A 17,758-nucleotide genomic window follows, 5' to 3' on the forward strand; every position below is an offset into this window, starting at 1 on the left:
TTCATTTTATCTGCCTTACATTTTTGATTCAAAATGTCTTAAATGTGTTTAGTGTTCTGATTATTTATATCGTTAGACCTTTAGGGTTTTTTTCAATAAATTTCAATTAATCAAGCCATATTATCTTGATTTTTTTTTTCAAATGTATGTTCCCTGAACTTATATATGCAATATAGAAAAATCCAAGAGGGCTGTATAAATATTTATTTTTCTAGTGAACCATAGAATCAAAATGAGTAAATTACATTAATGATAACCAATACTATCAAAAGTATAGAAGTAGAGGCCAGGTTATTCTCAGGCCTATATTTCATGCAAGGCTGTGGGGGAGCTGAGTGCAAGGTGTTAAAAATGGTGATTGAATTGCCACTGAATGGGGCAAAATGTCACTGCAGGCTACCACCTGCTCTTGAGCTGGCTTTTATTGAGGCCAGATTGTGGGTTCCATTTCTTCTTCAGGATGATATCCCCTGCCTGTCCCTGTCCCCTGAGCTGGACTGCAGCAAGTAGCCAGCATTACTGGGCCTCTTAACTGTGAGCATTTTTCTTTTTTGATAAATCTTCTATTTTGGTTTCACTAAGGTTTGTTTTTAGTGAATCATTTATGAAACTGCGGTGTTGGACTGTGTTTCTCCAGGAGGAGTTTTTGGTAGATTTTTTTGAATCTGAACACCAGCACAGACTTCTATGGGTATAGGTATTGTAGGAGAGATTCCTTTGACTAAGACAGCACCTGCTGTCCTAGTTAGGAATATTATCTGGGACAGGACTGTAGGATCATACACACACCTCCATGCTCAAGCACACATTCCCTCAAGTGGAATTTATGCAGGAATGATCAGCATAGGAGCATCCTCCCTGTGGAGCAGTACCTGTTCTCGAGTCCTGTTGGTCTCTCTGCTAACCCTGCTGCATGGCCTGATCAGCATGACCCAGAGCCCAGGAAAGCAGTGCATAACCTCCATAACTTCGAGTGCAGTCATAGAAAACAGAGCAGTGTGGTTTAGAATCATTTTGTCTTTATAATAACGGCATTGACTTCTATGGTTGTACGTGATCTGAAATTATTCTGACCTCAAGACATTTTTAAGATTTCTTAATTATCCTAGAAATTAATGGACAGTGTTGTCATAATATAAAATTATTGCTGTGAGGTTGACTAGTATCAAATGCTTTCTCAATGTTAAGCTTTACTTGTTGATTTCAACTAAAATCCAGTAAAAAATGCCTGAGTTTGTTTTGCTTCCCTTATTTTGAAACAATGCATTTCTTTGAAAAATCTTCCCTGAAAGTTTGAATGCTTTGGCCCCAATCTGTTTATTGCTAGTTTATGACTATGTTTGAAGCATTAATTGCAGATATGTTATTTTTGCATGTGTTCTATGATTGCTCTTTTCTTTTTTGTCTTTTCTTGGCCTGCATGTTTGCTACTACAGGAACCTGCTTGGGAAATCAATGGCAACAGAACAACCTTCAGCCCTCTAACTAACACGGCGACTGGGCCTATGGGTAGTGTTTTAGCAACCAATGGAACATTTTCAGGCTACCTCAACCAGCAAGAGATCAGCTTTTCAAATAGCTCTTCCTACCTAAGGACTACCACAGTTAGATCTTCCATGTCCTCTCAGTCTGTGACTCCTGACATTTCACCTGCCAAGAGCACTCTAGGTTCCAAAGCAAGCCCTGCTTTGGCTGGTGGCAGTAGCCCTGCACACCAGCTGAGCCCTGCGAGGCAGTATAACAACCCCATTGGCCTTTACTCGGCAGAGACCCTGAGGGAAATGGCTGAGATGCATAAATTGAGTCTCAACCGAAGGGCTTCGGAAGGTGGACTTCCTAGAGGGTAGGTAACATGGTACCATCTTTAATTATGTCAATAAGTAATGAACTTGCTGAACAGTGAATGTAATGCTGCTTTACCCTGTTGTGCATTTCTCTGGCAATCATGATTAAGGTCTGGATCAATGATTAAATTTTCCAGTAGCCCCCAAAATATACCCACATTGCTGTTACAGAACAATGGTCTTTGGTATCTGAAGTGGAGCATGGATTGGCAATAGTCAGCAGGGCATGAGGGGGAACACTAGGACTGAAGTAACTGTGATCATCTCAGGGTTGTGGCACTCAGCAGTTCTAACTAATGCATGGAGTCTCAGAGAACCAAGTATTGCTGTCAGACATCAGAGCAGCTGCTATAAACCACACCTGATCTTTGGTACTTGGCTAAAGAGAAATAGCTTTGACCAGCAAATCTGACACGCTCAGCTACTGGAGTGTCCTGCTGCAATTCCTCCCTTAATGTGTTGGCTTTCCTATGCAAAATGAGTCAGAATTGCAATATTTTGAATCCTCTGGTATGAAAACTGTCTGTCTTGCATCTATTAGCTTTAATGTTAACTTTGCTGTAACAAGGAATGATCTCCAAATAGTTTGATCCTTATTGTCAAGGTTTTCCATATTCTTGTATTGCAGATCATCTGTTTAATTAGTAGGTTTGTAAAGTGGGGAACTTGGACTACAGTACATGAGAAAAAGCAGTGAGAATCAGGTTTTCCTAATTTTTTTGCCTTCATGTATAAATTGTCAAACAAATCTAATTTTTTAGTTTATTTGTGGTTTGGGGTTTTTTTTTTAAATGAAGATGAATTTCTTGTTATGAGTATGTGGAAAGTGTATTTTCAACACTAGGGACTTGGCTATATAAGGAAAACCAGAAAATTCCAGCAAGCCACTCGAGGTCTGATAGCAAATGCATAACTTCAAGTACTTTATATCCCTTTGCAGAAGCTCTCTGCAAAAGTAAAGCCAAGAGGTTTTAAGCTGTAGCAAAGTAGGGATATTTCTTCCTATTAAAAGAGCATGTACACCTGTTTTAGATGATTCAAGCAGTTTTAGATGATTCATTGCGACTCTCTTGAGCACTCAGCATTAACAATCCTAATTAACTTATCTGAGAAAATTCTATCCTCCCTTCTCATACTGGATAATTAAGTAAAGCAATTACCATTTAAAAGAAAATAATTTCAGTTAGTAAGCAAGATCAGCAAAATAAACCTCAAAATACTTCTCTCTTAATTCACAGTTTTCTGAAGAATACCAATTCTTGTCTTATTTCAATATGCAGAGCTTCCTGGGAGTGTGTCTTGCTATCTTTTTCCCCACTATGTTCATATCCCTCCTGAATACCTGCAGGGGTGAGGGCGAAGGGGCTGAATTTTGGATGGCTCAGCATTGTGACTGTTTGTTATCAGAATTCCAACAGAGCTGCATCCATCACTCACCAAAGTCAGTGTGAGCCTTTCTATTCAGTTTGAACTAGATTTTAGGGAGTTGCTGTCTATCTGCCTTTACCATCTGTAACACTGATGAACAAACAAGAAAATAAAAAAACCCTTATCCTGCAGCACAGGAACATTCTGAAAAGATGGAAAGAGCTCAGAAGCACTAAATAAATGTGTCTTGGAAGGTAACTTCTCTGAGATTTAGAGAACTGTACATCCCTGTTGACATGCAGAGAAAATTCAGAGCTCAATAGTGCTGTCATTCCCATTCCCACTTGAGAGTTATCCATGAAGTAAGAAGCATCTTGTCTCCTGCTCTGTGGAAAAAAACATGGAACCTGTAACTACCTTGGGACTTGGTGGCATCCATGATAATCTCAACCTCATAGTGGATATATGTGAACGAGGAAAGGACTGTGAGCACTGCAAAATCTGGCCTTTGTTGGGAACATTCTTACCATATAATACAACATGATTGTGATATTGTGGTGCTCCAAAACGGAATTCATTGTGCTTTCACAAACGTGCACTTAGCTGTATGGTAAAAGCTGTAAGGAAGTTCAAGCATGGGGAGTGATTTTAAGGTTCTGTGTCCTATTCACCAAATGATTTAAACTTAATTGTGTGAATTGCTGTTACAGCTTTAGCTAAACCCTTTGGAAAATCCTATCAAGAAGCTGAAATTAATTTTGAGATTATTTCCTTGATCTGTGAAGAATAACAAAGCATCTGTTTCTCTGATACACTTTACATTAAAGCTTTATCACTCTGGCCCAAGGTGAAAAATAAGCCTGTTAGGTGTGTGGAACGTGATGTGCTGAAAGCTCTGGAGAGTATTAATAAATATGAACAGTGAGTCACAGTTTGTAACATGTGCATCTTTTTCATTCCAGTGTAAGTTATTTTTCACATTGTAGGTCAAGGGCAGTAAATACCTGTCCCACAAGTACGTGCCAGGTGGCTTGGGTTACTGGCTTCTTACTGTGTGACCTCTGCGAGCAGCAAGTTGGGTGTTTCAGACATGTCCCTATATAGAATCAAACTAAAATAATGCATGGCTTTGAACTGGGAGGAATTTTCTTATCTCATGCTAAACATAAGGAGAAGCAAAGCTATACTGTTTTTGATTGAAGCTATAGGAGCCTCTTCACATCTCAAAAATCTTTACTGAGACGTAACTGCTGAGCTGTTCTTAGTTTGTGCACATAATGTTTCTTTTATTTCAACATACTTTTATATTCCTCTAATTAAGGTGTATTTTAGGAGTTTGGTAGTTCTGCCTTTAAAATATTGTTTTATATGTAAGGTAGATGCCTGGATGAGTCAGAAAATGATACCATTGCACATAGTTTCATTGTAAATGAGTGCCCAGCTGTCCTGCATACACCTAAAATGGATATAGGATCACTGATGTGCTTACAGGCTGCAGCTTGTTCCTAATATATCTCTACCAGTTCCTGTAAGAGACTGATATATTTGGCTTAATGTAGGGTTTATAAAGCTAGAAGAATATTTTCAAATCTGAGAGTTTGACCAGTAGCTGCAGAGGATGATCTGTGATGGCTTTGCTATGGAAATGCAGAAGTGCAAAGTCTTTACGGCAGCTTTGGCTCATTAGAGTGCTTTTGATCATGAAAAAGGCTGTTGGATGAGCCAAGGCTGAAGGATCATATGTTGGAAGAAGCAGTAATATCAAAGGTTCTGCAAGGAAAAAGCAGGAGGAGCCAAATCCACTTGGAATGTCACTCTTAACAGTGTAACTTTGCTGTCCAGTATTTCGTCTCCATCCCAGATACAGAAATGTCACAGTAGCAAGCTGGAAGGCTCAATGCCTACTTCCATCAACAGCATTCCATGCAGCCAAGTAAGAAGAAAAGTTTATTAGCTGACCCTGGGTCTCTCCCTCTTTACTTTGCACAAAATGTGATTAATTAGTCTTCAACCAAGAAAAGAACAGAATGTGGGTATTCTAAGCTTTGGAAAAAAAAAAAAAAGTTAAAAGAAACATCATAGCCCATTACTGCGATTTGTGCAACCATCATAAAGAGTTATTAGGAAGACCGCCCTAGTCCAGACTGAGCCCACTCTGTTCTGCACTCCCAGCTTTAGCCTGTGTTATGCTGCTTTGGAATTACTGTGCAAGCACCATCACTGGTTTATGCAGAGGTGCAGGAATGGAGCATGAACGTACCTTTTTTTCCTACTGTATACATACCAAATGGAATGAAATATCCTGCTATGGATAGCCCAGAAAACATGTAATGCACAGCTTGCTTCGTTTCATGTGGAATAAATTAGGAATGACTATTCCAAAGTTAATTGGCTTACACCCCTCTTGGCATAATGTAGGTACAGTCATTTATAGGCCAATACTTTGTTATATACAAAGGCATTTTCCTTAGTTTTAGATTTAAACATTTACCAGTATATTCTTTGGATCTTCTCCAGCATGTAAAAGACTTAAAAATCAATTTTGCAAAACCAACTCTGAGGGTGGCCTGAGGAGAACAGACTTCATCCCTGAATATTCAGTATCTAAGAGAAAAATGTAGTCTCTACCACTCATTTGCTATTTTCAGATGAGAACATACTCTGCAAATCCTCCTTTCTTCCCTCTGCTCCCCCCTCCCTACACTTTGGTAGTAGTACTTTTAAGGATGCACAGCAATAAAATCGTGTTCAAGGGTCAGCCAAAATGCCATGGTACCCCACTAAGTCCTAGTGGATCAACTATAATCCCTGCATTTTTTCCTTTCTTAATCATGTTGGGGTTTTTAGGCATACATTTACCTTTTGTTCTTATTTGTAGATGGTCTGAAAAGAGCTGTAGTAATCTTTTGTAAATATCTTTTGCCCTTTGCAGTCTACAAAGTATTGACTTTTTCTGTGTGGTTGGTTTTGATGTTGTTTGTTCTCTTTCTCTTCTTCTAGGTCATAACCAACACCACTGCCAAGTTAGTATCACCTCTGTGTAGTGCCAGATATTTGTGTGACACTGTGTGTGAAGATGTGTTTTCTGGGGTAGCATGATCCCCTGCATTCCTGCTGTGTCTGCTTGCAAGTGCAAGTACTTTTTTAAACATCTGCTTGGTGTGGCAGGCGCCCTGCGCTGCCCCTGCTGTCCAGCAGTGCTCCCGCTTGGCATTTCTTGGTGATGCTCTAATGCTGTGAATGGAGCTGCCACCTGAGCCTGCTCAGTTCTTCTAAAAGCTTTCAGGTGGTTTTGCTTCTACTGGCAGGTTTTTCTTTAAGTTATCTTCATGCCTTCCGAGTTCAGTGAGCATTATCTGAGCCTTTTTTGGTGTGTTATTAGTAAAGTACTTTCAGCTTCAATGTTAAATTAATTTCCAAAGTCTGCTATAATTTAAATTTAGGTTGGAGTAAGATATTGGTACAGAAAAAAATATACAAAGTGATTTACCTTGATAAATCTATTGCCCAAAAAAGATATAACTATTGATATGAAAATGTGATTGGTCTGCTTTATTTAGGAGAGTTCAGAGAGTCCTCAGTTTTGAGCTTTAGTTTTTCTAAGGGCAGAGGATTGTCTCTAAACTCTCGCTTTTTGCCTCTGACCTGTGTTGTCCATAAATTGCTGGAGACTGGGTTAAATTGAGTATAAAATAAATAATTCTAGTAGTTAAATGTCAAATTTAAACTGACAGTACAAAGTTAGAAGTAGTAGAATACATGAAGTAATATTTAGTGCATATAATTTACAGTGATCTGGCATTCTCTGTTGGTTTCAATGAGGTGTGGGTGTGATGATGTAAATCCTTTGGAGTGAAAAACCCTAGCCAATTTACATTAATTATTCTGACAGGATTGTCTTAGAAAGCAGAAGTTACTTTATAGGGGTGTTTGTAATCTTACTTGCTTTGGGATTTATTTTTCCTAATCCTTTTCCAGCTTGGGAGAAAGATCCCATTCATTTGCAGAGCTGCAGCCTTACCTCTGCCACTTGTCCTAGAGCCCGGCACCCCTTACAAGCACTAATATCTTCTGTTTGCTTCCCGAGTTAGAAAAAGAACTCATCAGTTGGAAATCTGTACTTTTTTTTCTGTTATTTTTATGGTAATCCTGTTAACTTCAGTGGAAGTTTTGCCTTGGTGTGTGTAATGTGACTAAAACCTCTTGAAAGACATCACTAAAACTGTTTAAAGACCACAAGTGAAAGCCCAAATGACTCCTGCTGCTACCATGAGGGAAGTTTAGGCTGTTCTAACATTAGTAGCTTTGATTTCTATAACTGACTGTGGAAACCAATTGCTTAAAACATTATTCTTTAAAGGTGGCATATTTAACCTCTGTCTTTTCATTCACACAATCTTCTCAGATCTTGGCTTTACAATCTCTTCAGTGCTTTCAACAGTGTGAAAGAAAGAGAACGCTAAATTCAAGATCTTGAGGACCTGTGTTTGTAATTACCATGTGATTGTTTAGGCTATTACAAAGAAAAGAGATATTGTTGTTGAAGTCAGGCATGTGCATGCTCAGTACAGCAACCTGCATGTCTCTGCACATCACCCCTCAACAGATGATGTCAGTGTAATTATAGAATTGTCAGAGTTGATGAATAGTTAAAGAAGATGTATTTTAAATGTGAGAATGTCTTGGTAAAAAGACAGTTTTCACTTTTTGAGTGCATAATGCAGTTTCCAGTTCCCTCCCTTAAAATGTTGACGTGCAACTGAAGGCTGTGGCTGTAATGCAGTGTGTGCACCTGTGTGTCTCTGGTCCTTGAGCATGTGGCTGTCAATGTTCTATCAAGGATTTGCAATGATATTTGACTGTCTCTCTCTGTCCATCTTTAGTCAGGGCATCCCACCAAACAAAAGGCTGAAAACATAGTGGAATCCCCTGGCTGGCTTCAGAGGTGGCACAGCACGTGTGATAATCTCCAGAAAATTAAGTCAGATTGCTACCAGCCTTACTTGATTTTACTTTTTCCTCCATGCTGGGATGAGGGTTCAGTTTTAACTCTCACCCTCTGGGGCTGCGCATGGTAAACAGGAACACTGTTGTTTGTGTAAAGAGGAAAACTTACTAATAGCCAATAAACTTACAGTTTAATGTCTTAAACTGAAAAGGAAAATTGTTCCAATCAAATGGGATTAAATTTTTCAGCATGTCTTCTGCAGGGGGAAATATATCCATTTCTAGCTTTTGGGTTCAGTTCTAAATGAAACATTTATGAAATATCTGTTATTTCACAAAGGAAAGAATTCCCAGTTTTGTCCAGTTTGGTGAGTGTATGGAATCTCTCCTCCTGGCATCCTTCTGCTGCTGGCGGGACAAGAACAGCAGACTAGAGATTCACCTGATCTCCCATAGGTTGAAGAAGAGCAGCTACCTCAGCTGAGGTTTAGCTTGTTCATTGGAACTCAGGGCGCTGCTCAGTCCTAGCTCTAGGACTATGTACAACTCAGCCCTACAAGAAAACCAGCTGCTCTTTGGTTGCAGTCTGACATGAAACTGATTCATTCTGGTGTCATTCATTCACTTGCTTTTGGGGCTCAGTCAGCTATAAAATCTTTCCTCTTAAATGGAGTCACTGGAAACTAAGGCAACAACTCTTCCAATTGCAATTGTCCAGTTGGTTGCAATGTAAGATATTTTGGTCTGGGACTGAGCATTGATCATGCCATAGCAGCACTTGGGGCTGGCCATACAGAGATTTTGGGAAGATTTAGTCTTTGTGAGGAAAGCCTTGCAGATTAAAAGGCGCAAGTATTAAATTTCACTTTGATTAATAACCCAGACAGAAAGTACCGAAACCTTCCAAGTAATAGACGACCTGGTATCTGTTCACTCCACTGCACTTTCTAGACCTTTGTAAGACCCTTCTGAAAACATGAATGGATGAAGGAAAAAAAGTGGGAATTCTCTGCACTGTGTATGTACGTCCCATGGGCATGCATATATACAAACATGTGCATGTTTGTATACACTTAGATGTATACGTGCATGTAACAACAGAATTTTAATATATGTAAGTATCACACAAAATACTTAAGGATTTTTTGTGATATTTTAAAACGGTGACAGCTATTTCACCTTTTTTTTCATTTGTATACATTATGAGCCAACCCAAAAATGACATCCATTAGCACAGCCATCTTTTTGCTGTGGCTTGGTGCTTATGTTGTTGGCTCTTCTCTGATGAGAACCTTTGCTGGTGAGATGCCATGAACAGATGTGCACACTCATCTCTTGGTGGTGCTTCCTTCACTTAACTTCACGCCTCTCTCCTTTCTTCCCCTCCCTTCCCCTCGGAACCTCACCCTTTCATAACCCAGCACGGACTTCACGGAGCGTTTCAACCCCAGTGTCCTGAAGGACTCTGCCCTGTCTACACACAAACCCATTGAGGTGAAGGGCCTTGGCGGCAAGGCTACCATAATTCACGCGCAGTATAACACCCCGATCAGCATGTATTCCCAGGATGCTATCATGGATGCAATTGCAGGCCAGGCACAAGCCCAGGGTGGAGAATTTGCTGGGTAAGGTTATTTCCTTCTGTGTAATGCTCTTTCTCTGCATGATACTTGTAACATCCCTACCTGCATGACACATTTGCTCTTCTTGGACTCCTTTTTTCCTGGGGTATATTACACACTTCCTAGATGGCGTTCGAAAGCACTTCCATGTTTTGAAGTTAAAAGGATGGATCAGTAGAAAATCATAGCATGGTTTGTTGTTGGAAGGGACCTTAAAGATCATCTAGTTCCAGTCCCCCTGCCATGGTCAGGGATACCTTAATTTTACCTAGCTTTTTTGGTATTCCTCCTAGAACTGGTAAGCCCCACAAAAATACCTCTAGTGCTCTGTATGTGATATCGGATGGATTTTCATTTTTGATGACTGTGATTTATAATAGCCACTATTATATGCATAGCTCAGAAAGGACAGAAAAGGGGGGTGGAATTTTTATTGATACCTGAAGAATGCAAAATATTTATTTAGCACTGGCTACTGGTTTACTTTTCAGAACAGAGTGGTTTGCTGTATTTTCCCTGTCCCTAGTTTACGTACAGTACATGTGTTTTACACATACCCTTTGGACTATGGCAAAATCCACTCTTTGATAACTCTGCTTTTCCAATGCATGTTTCTGGATATCTTACCTGATTAACTTATCTAGAGTTGTAATAACTTTACATATGCAATAAATGTAGCAAGGTTTCTCTCTTACCATGTGTGCTTCTACCCAAAATAGAACTTGCCTTCCTTTGATATGACGCCAATATATAGGTATAGCAAGACACTTTAACGTAGTTTCTTTTCCATATGTTAGCTGCAGGCTTACTCAAAATGAGGATGATTTATGTATTTGCTTGTGCTCCATTTTACTGGCCATTTTTCTCTTTTTTTATAATTATTTTTCTTTACCTCTAAGTTTTTGCATCAATATTGTTGCTCATCACAGCTCTCCCTCATGATGGGTCACAAGCAACACCTTTAGCTGGCTTTGGCCATGACTCAGTGAATCTCCACAGGTGTTGAGTAGACTCATATTTCCAATTAGTGAAGTACAAAGAAGTTCATTTGTGTTCTTTGTGAGGGTTCACATCCTTCATAAGCGTGGATTATATGAGACATTTTATGATACATTAGCACTTTCTTGAAATGCTGTAGCATTACACGATGCAAATAGTAATGTTTTAAAAAAATACCTATTTAAATTATCAGATGATTATAAAGTTAATGCTGAATATGTGGATCCTTTTCATTTTATGTTTTCTTCAGTTTCCTCTAATATTCTGAACTTTAATTTGCAGTGGAAATCAAGATGTTTTTTAGCTTGCTTAATTGATCGAGTCTGAGATAAGATTATGCTTAATGCAGAAGTATTTGTATGAGAATTTTTTAATATAAAAGCAGACCAAATTTTGTGCTGGTTCATTTTGTCTCAATTATCAGCCTATAATTTGGTCTTGGTTCTTAATTAATCATCTTAGTCCTTTTCATTTGTGCACAAGTGTCTCTAGGATGGTAAGGACACTCAGACTGCACATCTAAAGGGCAGACAGCAGCTGGAAACAGTTTACTTGCTTTATTGGTGATGGACAGGCTTAAGATAAGAATTCATTTTTCTAGTTTGACCATTTGAAATCAGTGATGATGTAACTTCATGAGATCAGAGTCAGGCTCTTGTCACTTAGAAAATAAGCCACTCTTAAAGGATCACCATGGAAAACATCAAGGGAAGAGCATAATTTTTCATACAGTGGTCACTCAGACTCCATGCTGAAACTTAAAGATAGAAAATTTTGAATGCCCTGATTTTATATCTTTTCCTATTCTATGGTTTTGGTTTTTTTTAATTGCTCGTACTAAACCAAGAACCAAGAGTGAGTTGGCTGCAGTAAAACCATTTGGACAGTGCATTTTGAGTACACTTCTGTCAAACCACTTCTAAATTCCATTATGCAGTTCTAGCCAAATTTACAAGTCGCATAAAGACATAAATCTAGCACCTTTATCAGGAATAAGATCTGACAGTTAAAGTAGCGGAATCAATAATGTGATAGTACAAACTAAGGTCTTGTGTGTCCTCTACAATAAGTCAACTTCACTGGCTATTTACCAGTCTACATGAACTTGTTTGTTGGGATGTGGGGTTTTTACCTCTTAGAGCTTTTTTAAAATAGCTGGAATCAGTGTAATATCTGATGTCAGAATATTTTGTTGTATGTCTACAGGGGTAGAAGACTGCAGTGTTCCTAAGTTTCTACTTAATAGCTACTTAATTTAAATCTGGATAATGACTCCAGGGAGTTATTCATGTAGTAAACCATAGTTTATAATGAACTCCAAAAAATAAAATTCCATTGCTACTTATTCAGAGAGGTTTGACTGTCTTTAAAGCTTGTTTTAATCTTAAGAATGTGTGACTTAAATGATGATGAAAAAAAGGAAAATCATTTTTATTGACTCCTACTAGAATACCTTAAGGTCTAGAATGAAAACCTCCAACAGCTCTAACCCATTTGGGAAGAGGGTTTTTTTTTTTCAGTAGCATCAATTTAAAGTAATATGCTTAAAGATGCATGATATTTCTGCACATCCACGCCCAGATGGAAAGAAATTAAATTACAGAGAGGTATAACAGAGGTATTAACATAGTTATGTGCATCTTTAGGCTGTCTGTAAGAATCAACTGTCACATTTAGGTTTATGAAATGCTCATAATCAGTGGTGCACTATATTTTACACTTCTATGTTGAATGGCTCATATGTCCTAGTTACTCATCCACAATATAATTATGATTTAAAAAAAAGAAGAAAGCCTGCTGAATTAAAGACAGAGTTGGAAGTACTCCAATGCATTGCATTAATTTAGTTCAATTTATATGAGCATGTTTCACTCTGCTGGGGAGGTTAATTCACCAAGCTCCATTTCCTGCCTTAATCATCTACCATACGGATATTAATATGTCGTATTAATGCCACACATTGCTACTGTGAAATTTGTGGTCCAGCCTCCAGCTCGTTTTTTAACAATGCTTGAGTTAATGGCATATCTATACATAAACCTTTAAACTGCTTTTTTGTATATTGGTCATGATATAAAAAGAAAGCATTTCAGCTAGAGGATTTAAAGAGAGGAATTTGAACTTTCTGGGGCATGCACACAGCTGTTGCCACAGTGGTCCATGGTTGAAATCAGCAGCACTGTCTATCCCTATCCAGTGGTTCATTATCCACTCTACAGCTGGGAAATTTCCTGTCACATCCAGCAGGTTTTTAAACTTCAGCAAGATTAAAAAGTCATCGTGGGGATACGATGTTAAATGTTGGCCCAAATCAGGCAGTCACCTGTGGCAGTCATACAGGGCCAGGTTCTGGGCATGAAGCACCTCTGGGGACTTGAAAACAGGGTCATCTTTTGGGGAGCATTAACATGACAGAATAGCATAGCCAAGTGTCAGAAGCAGCAGCAGAAAAGTCCTGAGGGTGTTACTGACGTACTGTTGGTATTACAGAGAATCTCTTTTCCATGCAAAGACTTCTTTGCAGAAGGCAGAACTCACTACTGCAATTTCTTTCCTGCCTCAGCAAGCCCTTCAGCCATATGTGATGGGCCAGAAGAGGAGGACTACTGCTTTCTCTCCACTCTTCCATCTGAAGAAGGCTATGTCCATTGTTGCATACAGGAGTAACACTAATGGAAGCCACTGATGGCACAGCCTTCCCAAAATAAACAAGTCTGCATTCTGCCTTCTGTACCTGCTAGTGTTTGCATATTGTAAAGATTGTGGTCTAGGAAACATGAGCTAAAATAGGAGCTGGAAAATGCTGCTTCCTCCTACAGGCCATCTTTCACACTGAGAGACTTTTTTACATAAGTTGTATATTTTGTGGCACAGCTTAAACTGAAGATTCAAGTTTTTTTCTAAATTTACCTTTCAAAGCTGAGTTCCACCCCACAGCTGATTGTGCTGAAACACACAAAAAAACTTAACTGTGGTTTGTACTTTGGTGGCTCCTCAAGAAAGTGAGAAGTTTGCATATATGAGGGTTATGAAGAACATAAATATATGCTATTATGTGTAAATCCATCAAACCAGTGTATATTAGTGCTGAAGGAGTGTGTCAGCTGGAAAATACTGATATTTAAAGCACTACCTGGTACATATTTTTCATCACACTGTATGCTATTGCTGTATGTAGGATGTCAGACATACTTCCTAGCTTTTTCTTGACTCCTCTCAGGCTTTCAAATCACAGACCCAACTTCTTTGTAGATTTTCTCTGCACAGTGGTATCTCAGAGAGCACTTATTTTGAGCCCGAACCAAGGCAGAAACTGTTGGACCAAGTGGCCCTTAACTTTTAACAGAAATGTTTCTCGGTTCTCATGAAGTTGAGCTTGCTGCTTGCAAAGGTCTTTATGGAATAACATAAAGCTGTTACAATAAATCACTTGCTTCAAAAATAGACCTTGTATTTAGGGCAACCATGGAGCCAAGTTGCTCCAAGCACACATCATCCCCTCAGTGTATATTTCTGCAGCTCTGTTAATAGTTAATTTTAATTCTGCTATGCAGAAGTTATTTTCACTGGGGGGAAAAAAAAAAAAGCTATTGAGTTACTAAGCCTGTTTCTAGTCTACATCATAAATCAAAGAGAGGTTACCTCACTTGTGCTACAGACCTGTGTAGCTTTGATTTTAGGTGTGCACACTGGGTATGTCACTTTGCAAGATGATTAAGCATGTTTTAAGTCCCTGAGATACATTCTGTCATTAAAGATTTCAGATACTACTTATATGTGCAAGTCTTGGGTACAAGTCTAGACTTCTTGTGCTTCACATATTTAGTAGACAATGAATCCAGACTATGGCAGATGGAAGTTTAATTCAGTTTGAAAAAGAATCATCTCTAGAAAAAGCTATAAAAGCCTACTACATTATTTTTATAATGAAATATGGGGTTTGTTTCTAATTGCAACCTTAAGGTACACTGGCTGAACACTGTAATTTAAAGACATAACATAGAACAGTACCAATATGAAGTCATTTTTACAAGAAATAATATGGAATAAAAATTGTCAGAGAAATAAATGTTTTTGCCTGGCCTACTCTCCTTTATCACTCCAGATTATTCTAACCACTGTAAGCTTGTGTGCCTGCACTGGCTGAGGAATCATGATCAGGTATTTCCAAGCAGATTTGAATGATAACAGGCCCTTTCAGAGATAGAATGAGCCATAACATAAAATTGATCTATGTATCTTTTTAAGAAGTGATCATTTCAAAGCCATGTTGGGGATGGCTGGGCGAGAAACTGAGACCAGAGAGCTGCTTCCAACATTTCCCTTTCTGAATTGCAGTGCCCTCCCTATTAAGGATACTCACGTGGACAGTGCCTCTCCAGTGTATCAGGCTGTGCTTAAAACTCAGAACAAGCCTGAGGATGAGAGCGAGGACTGGAGCCGCCGCTCTGCCAACCTGCAGTCCAAGTCCTTTCGTATCCTTGCCCAGATGACTGGAACTGAGTACAGTAAGTTGAATGACAAAACATCCCCCTCATCCTGATTTTAGATTCATGTTTTTCCTTGCTGCCCTGGTATTGGCCACTGATACTCAGGGAAGACTCATGTCCAGGCTCATGTAGTTGTCAGCAAGGGTGAAGATCCTGGATGTAACTTGAGGGAATTCAGAAATCAAAGTCAGCAATCTCACCTTAACGCTTTATGAAGAAAATTCTTTGATCTGCCAGAGATCTCACCATGAAAGTATAACAGATTGTACAGTAAACGAGCATTTGGGACCCCATAGTTATTCCTACTTACAAATCAAGTCTCTGCAGTACAGTCTTTGGGTTTCCTACAGCCTAGACATACAGAGCTGTCCATTCTTTAGACAAAAATGATAAACAAGTAACAGTCATTTGTACAGTAACACTTATAGAAGTGACTTCTGGAGGTCAAAAAAACCCGTGGATCACCATTTGTATGGAATCTATGGCTCTATCAGCCCTGTTGTCTAAACCTAGATCTGACACGAATGTCACGGAGCTGTAACTTTGTTGCTTGTTGCCTATGGAAATGTTGTTATGGTTACTTGGTACTAACCTCACAGGTGGTTTCTGATGAAGAGAGAAGGAAGGTCAGGGTCTTTTCCTGCATCGGGGAAATATTGAGTATTTCCTCCCCCATTAATCTGCTGCTGCTGTCTCTCCTGCTTTGTACAAAACAGCAGGACCTCTCTGTAGAATCATTGCCTACAGCTGTGAAACATTGCTAGTAATGAATGGGAAAGTAGTTGTAATAGCTACTTTCCTGCTGACATCCTCCTTCCTGTCCCTAGGGAACCGCTCCTCTTCATGATGTTCTTACAAATTCCACTGCTGCAAAGTCAACATGAATGCACCTTTAGATATGCTTTTGATATGTTTCTAAAGAATTTATAATACCATAAAGCCAATTCATTTCTTTCTGTTTTTTAACTGAAACATTTTTTTTCTACAGTGCAAGATCCAGATGAAGAAGCCCTGAGGAGGTCAAGGTAGGCAACTCCCTGTGAAAAATACAGCTTTATCCTTCCTTATAACCCAATAATGTTTTTAAATGGCATTAATGTGAACTTCCTTTATTATATTTTTGTCCTAAATTATTCTAATACATTTACTTAAAAAAATCACTAAAATTAAAACGCTGACATTGAGAGGCATTTGAATGAGAAAGATAACAAATTAGCATGCTTTTAGGAAAAACAGTGCAAATTTCCTGATGTGTGTGATCAAATCTGAAAGCTCTCTGCTCATGCAACTTCTCTGTACTTTTCTGGATGTGTGAATGTGATGAGTTCCAAGCCCTGTGTAACTACTTGACTGTGTAAGTGGATAAAAATATATAATGTTGTGATGGCACTGAAATTTGTGAGCAATTTATTTGGATGACCCTCTGACTGACATTTGATTTTCCTTAAATGATACAGTAAAGGAATTGTTTCCATACATACCCATAATCATTAGCTTATGTTTTGTTTGAATAAATATGACCTAAATTTGTAGAATATGGAAGCACAGGACTGCTTTTGCTAATGGATAAATGTATTTGTTTCATGGGATGAATCAAAAAACATGGAAAAAGTGGATATGTTCAGAGATATAATATGGAATTAAAGATTTATCATCATCCTGCATAGCCAGGAAATAGATGTATTAAAGATTCTTATTGAGCTTAAAAACTGCAGTTGAATCAGGAGCATCCTGCATGCAAGCCTTACTTTCTGTTTGCATGCTTCAAATCCTGTTTCACATTAGCTGCTCTAGGCCGCAGGCTGGGTTTGTGATGTGTTTGGTACTCAATCTACCTCCTCTTCTTTTTCTGTTTTTTTTTTTACTGCCATGTGGCTTCTTTAAAGCTTCTGAGCTTTTGATCACAGTGCAGGTTACAAATGTTGAATCAGTGAGAAAGATACCTGCTATCTTCCCTGTGAGAATACAAGAATGCTTTCAGTTGGTGTCTGCTATAAACCTTCCCCTGCAGTTCACCCAAGTTCATGGCTGGGTGCCCGAACATCAGGCTTGACGTTACAGCCCTCAGTGATTTATTTCTTCCCTCAAATGTGCAAGCCTAATTCTCATTACATGTATTGTGCATTATCTGTTTTGATGTAATAGCACACATCCAAATCCTTATTATGATGGGATTTAAAGCAGTGTGCTGAACTTAACAGTGCCACATTCATATCTGAGAGTAATATGTTGTTTTTAAGAAATAATCTCTCTAGGTGTAGTCTGTGGCTTTGGAAAATAAAAAAATAGTGAAACTTTACATGGTATATGTTGACAATAATTATCTGGTAACACATCAACACATGTAAATTGCACAATCTAGCCAGTGTAACTTCAAGCACATGACTGTGTACACTGTGCTTTTCACATTTTCTTTAGGTATCACTGTGTTATCCTTTTCTTTCCCAAGGACGATGCTGGTTATGTTTAGGCACATCTGAACAGGTTT

The 17,758-nt window shown here is 38.7% G+C and overlaps 1 protein-coding gene across 6 annotated transcripts in view; it reads left to right on the plus strand.

Moving 5' to 3' along the window:
• LDB3 (LIM domain binding 3) overlaps positions 1–17,758 on the plus strand; it is a 116,156-nt gene that overhangs the window by 56,667 nt on the left and 41,731 nt on the right. For all 6 annotated transcript variants that reach the window (XM_082286064.1, XM_082286068.1, XM_082286063.1 and 3 more), the window contains exons 5-8: positions 6,213–6,235; positions 9,581–9,784; positions 15,119–15,288; positions 16,259–16,295. In XM_082286064.1, the coding sequence (XP_082142190.1) occupies positions 6,213–6,235; positions 9,581–9,784; positions 15,119–15,288; positions 16,259–16,295 (434 nt within the window). The remainder of the gene's footprint in view (positions 1–6,212; positions 6,236–9,580; positions 9,785–15,118; positions 15,289–16,258; positions 16,296–17,758) is intronic.

Source organism: Coloeus monedula, assembly GCF_965178545.1.
Source record: "Coloeus monedula genome assembly, chromosome: 8".
NCBI classification, from domain to species: Eukaryota; Metazoa; Chordata; class Aves; order Passeriformes; family Corvidae; genus Coloeus; species Coloeus monedula.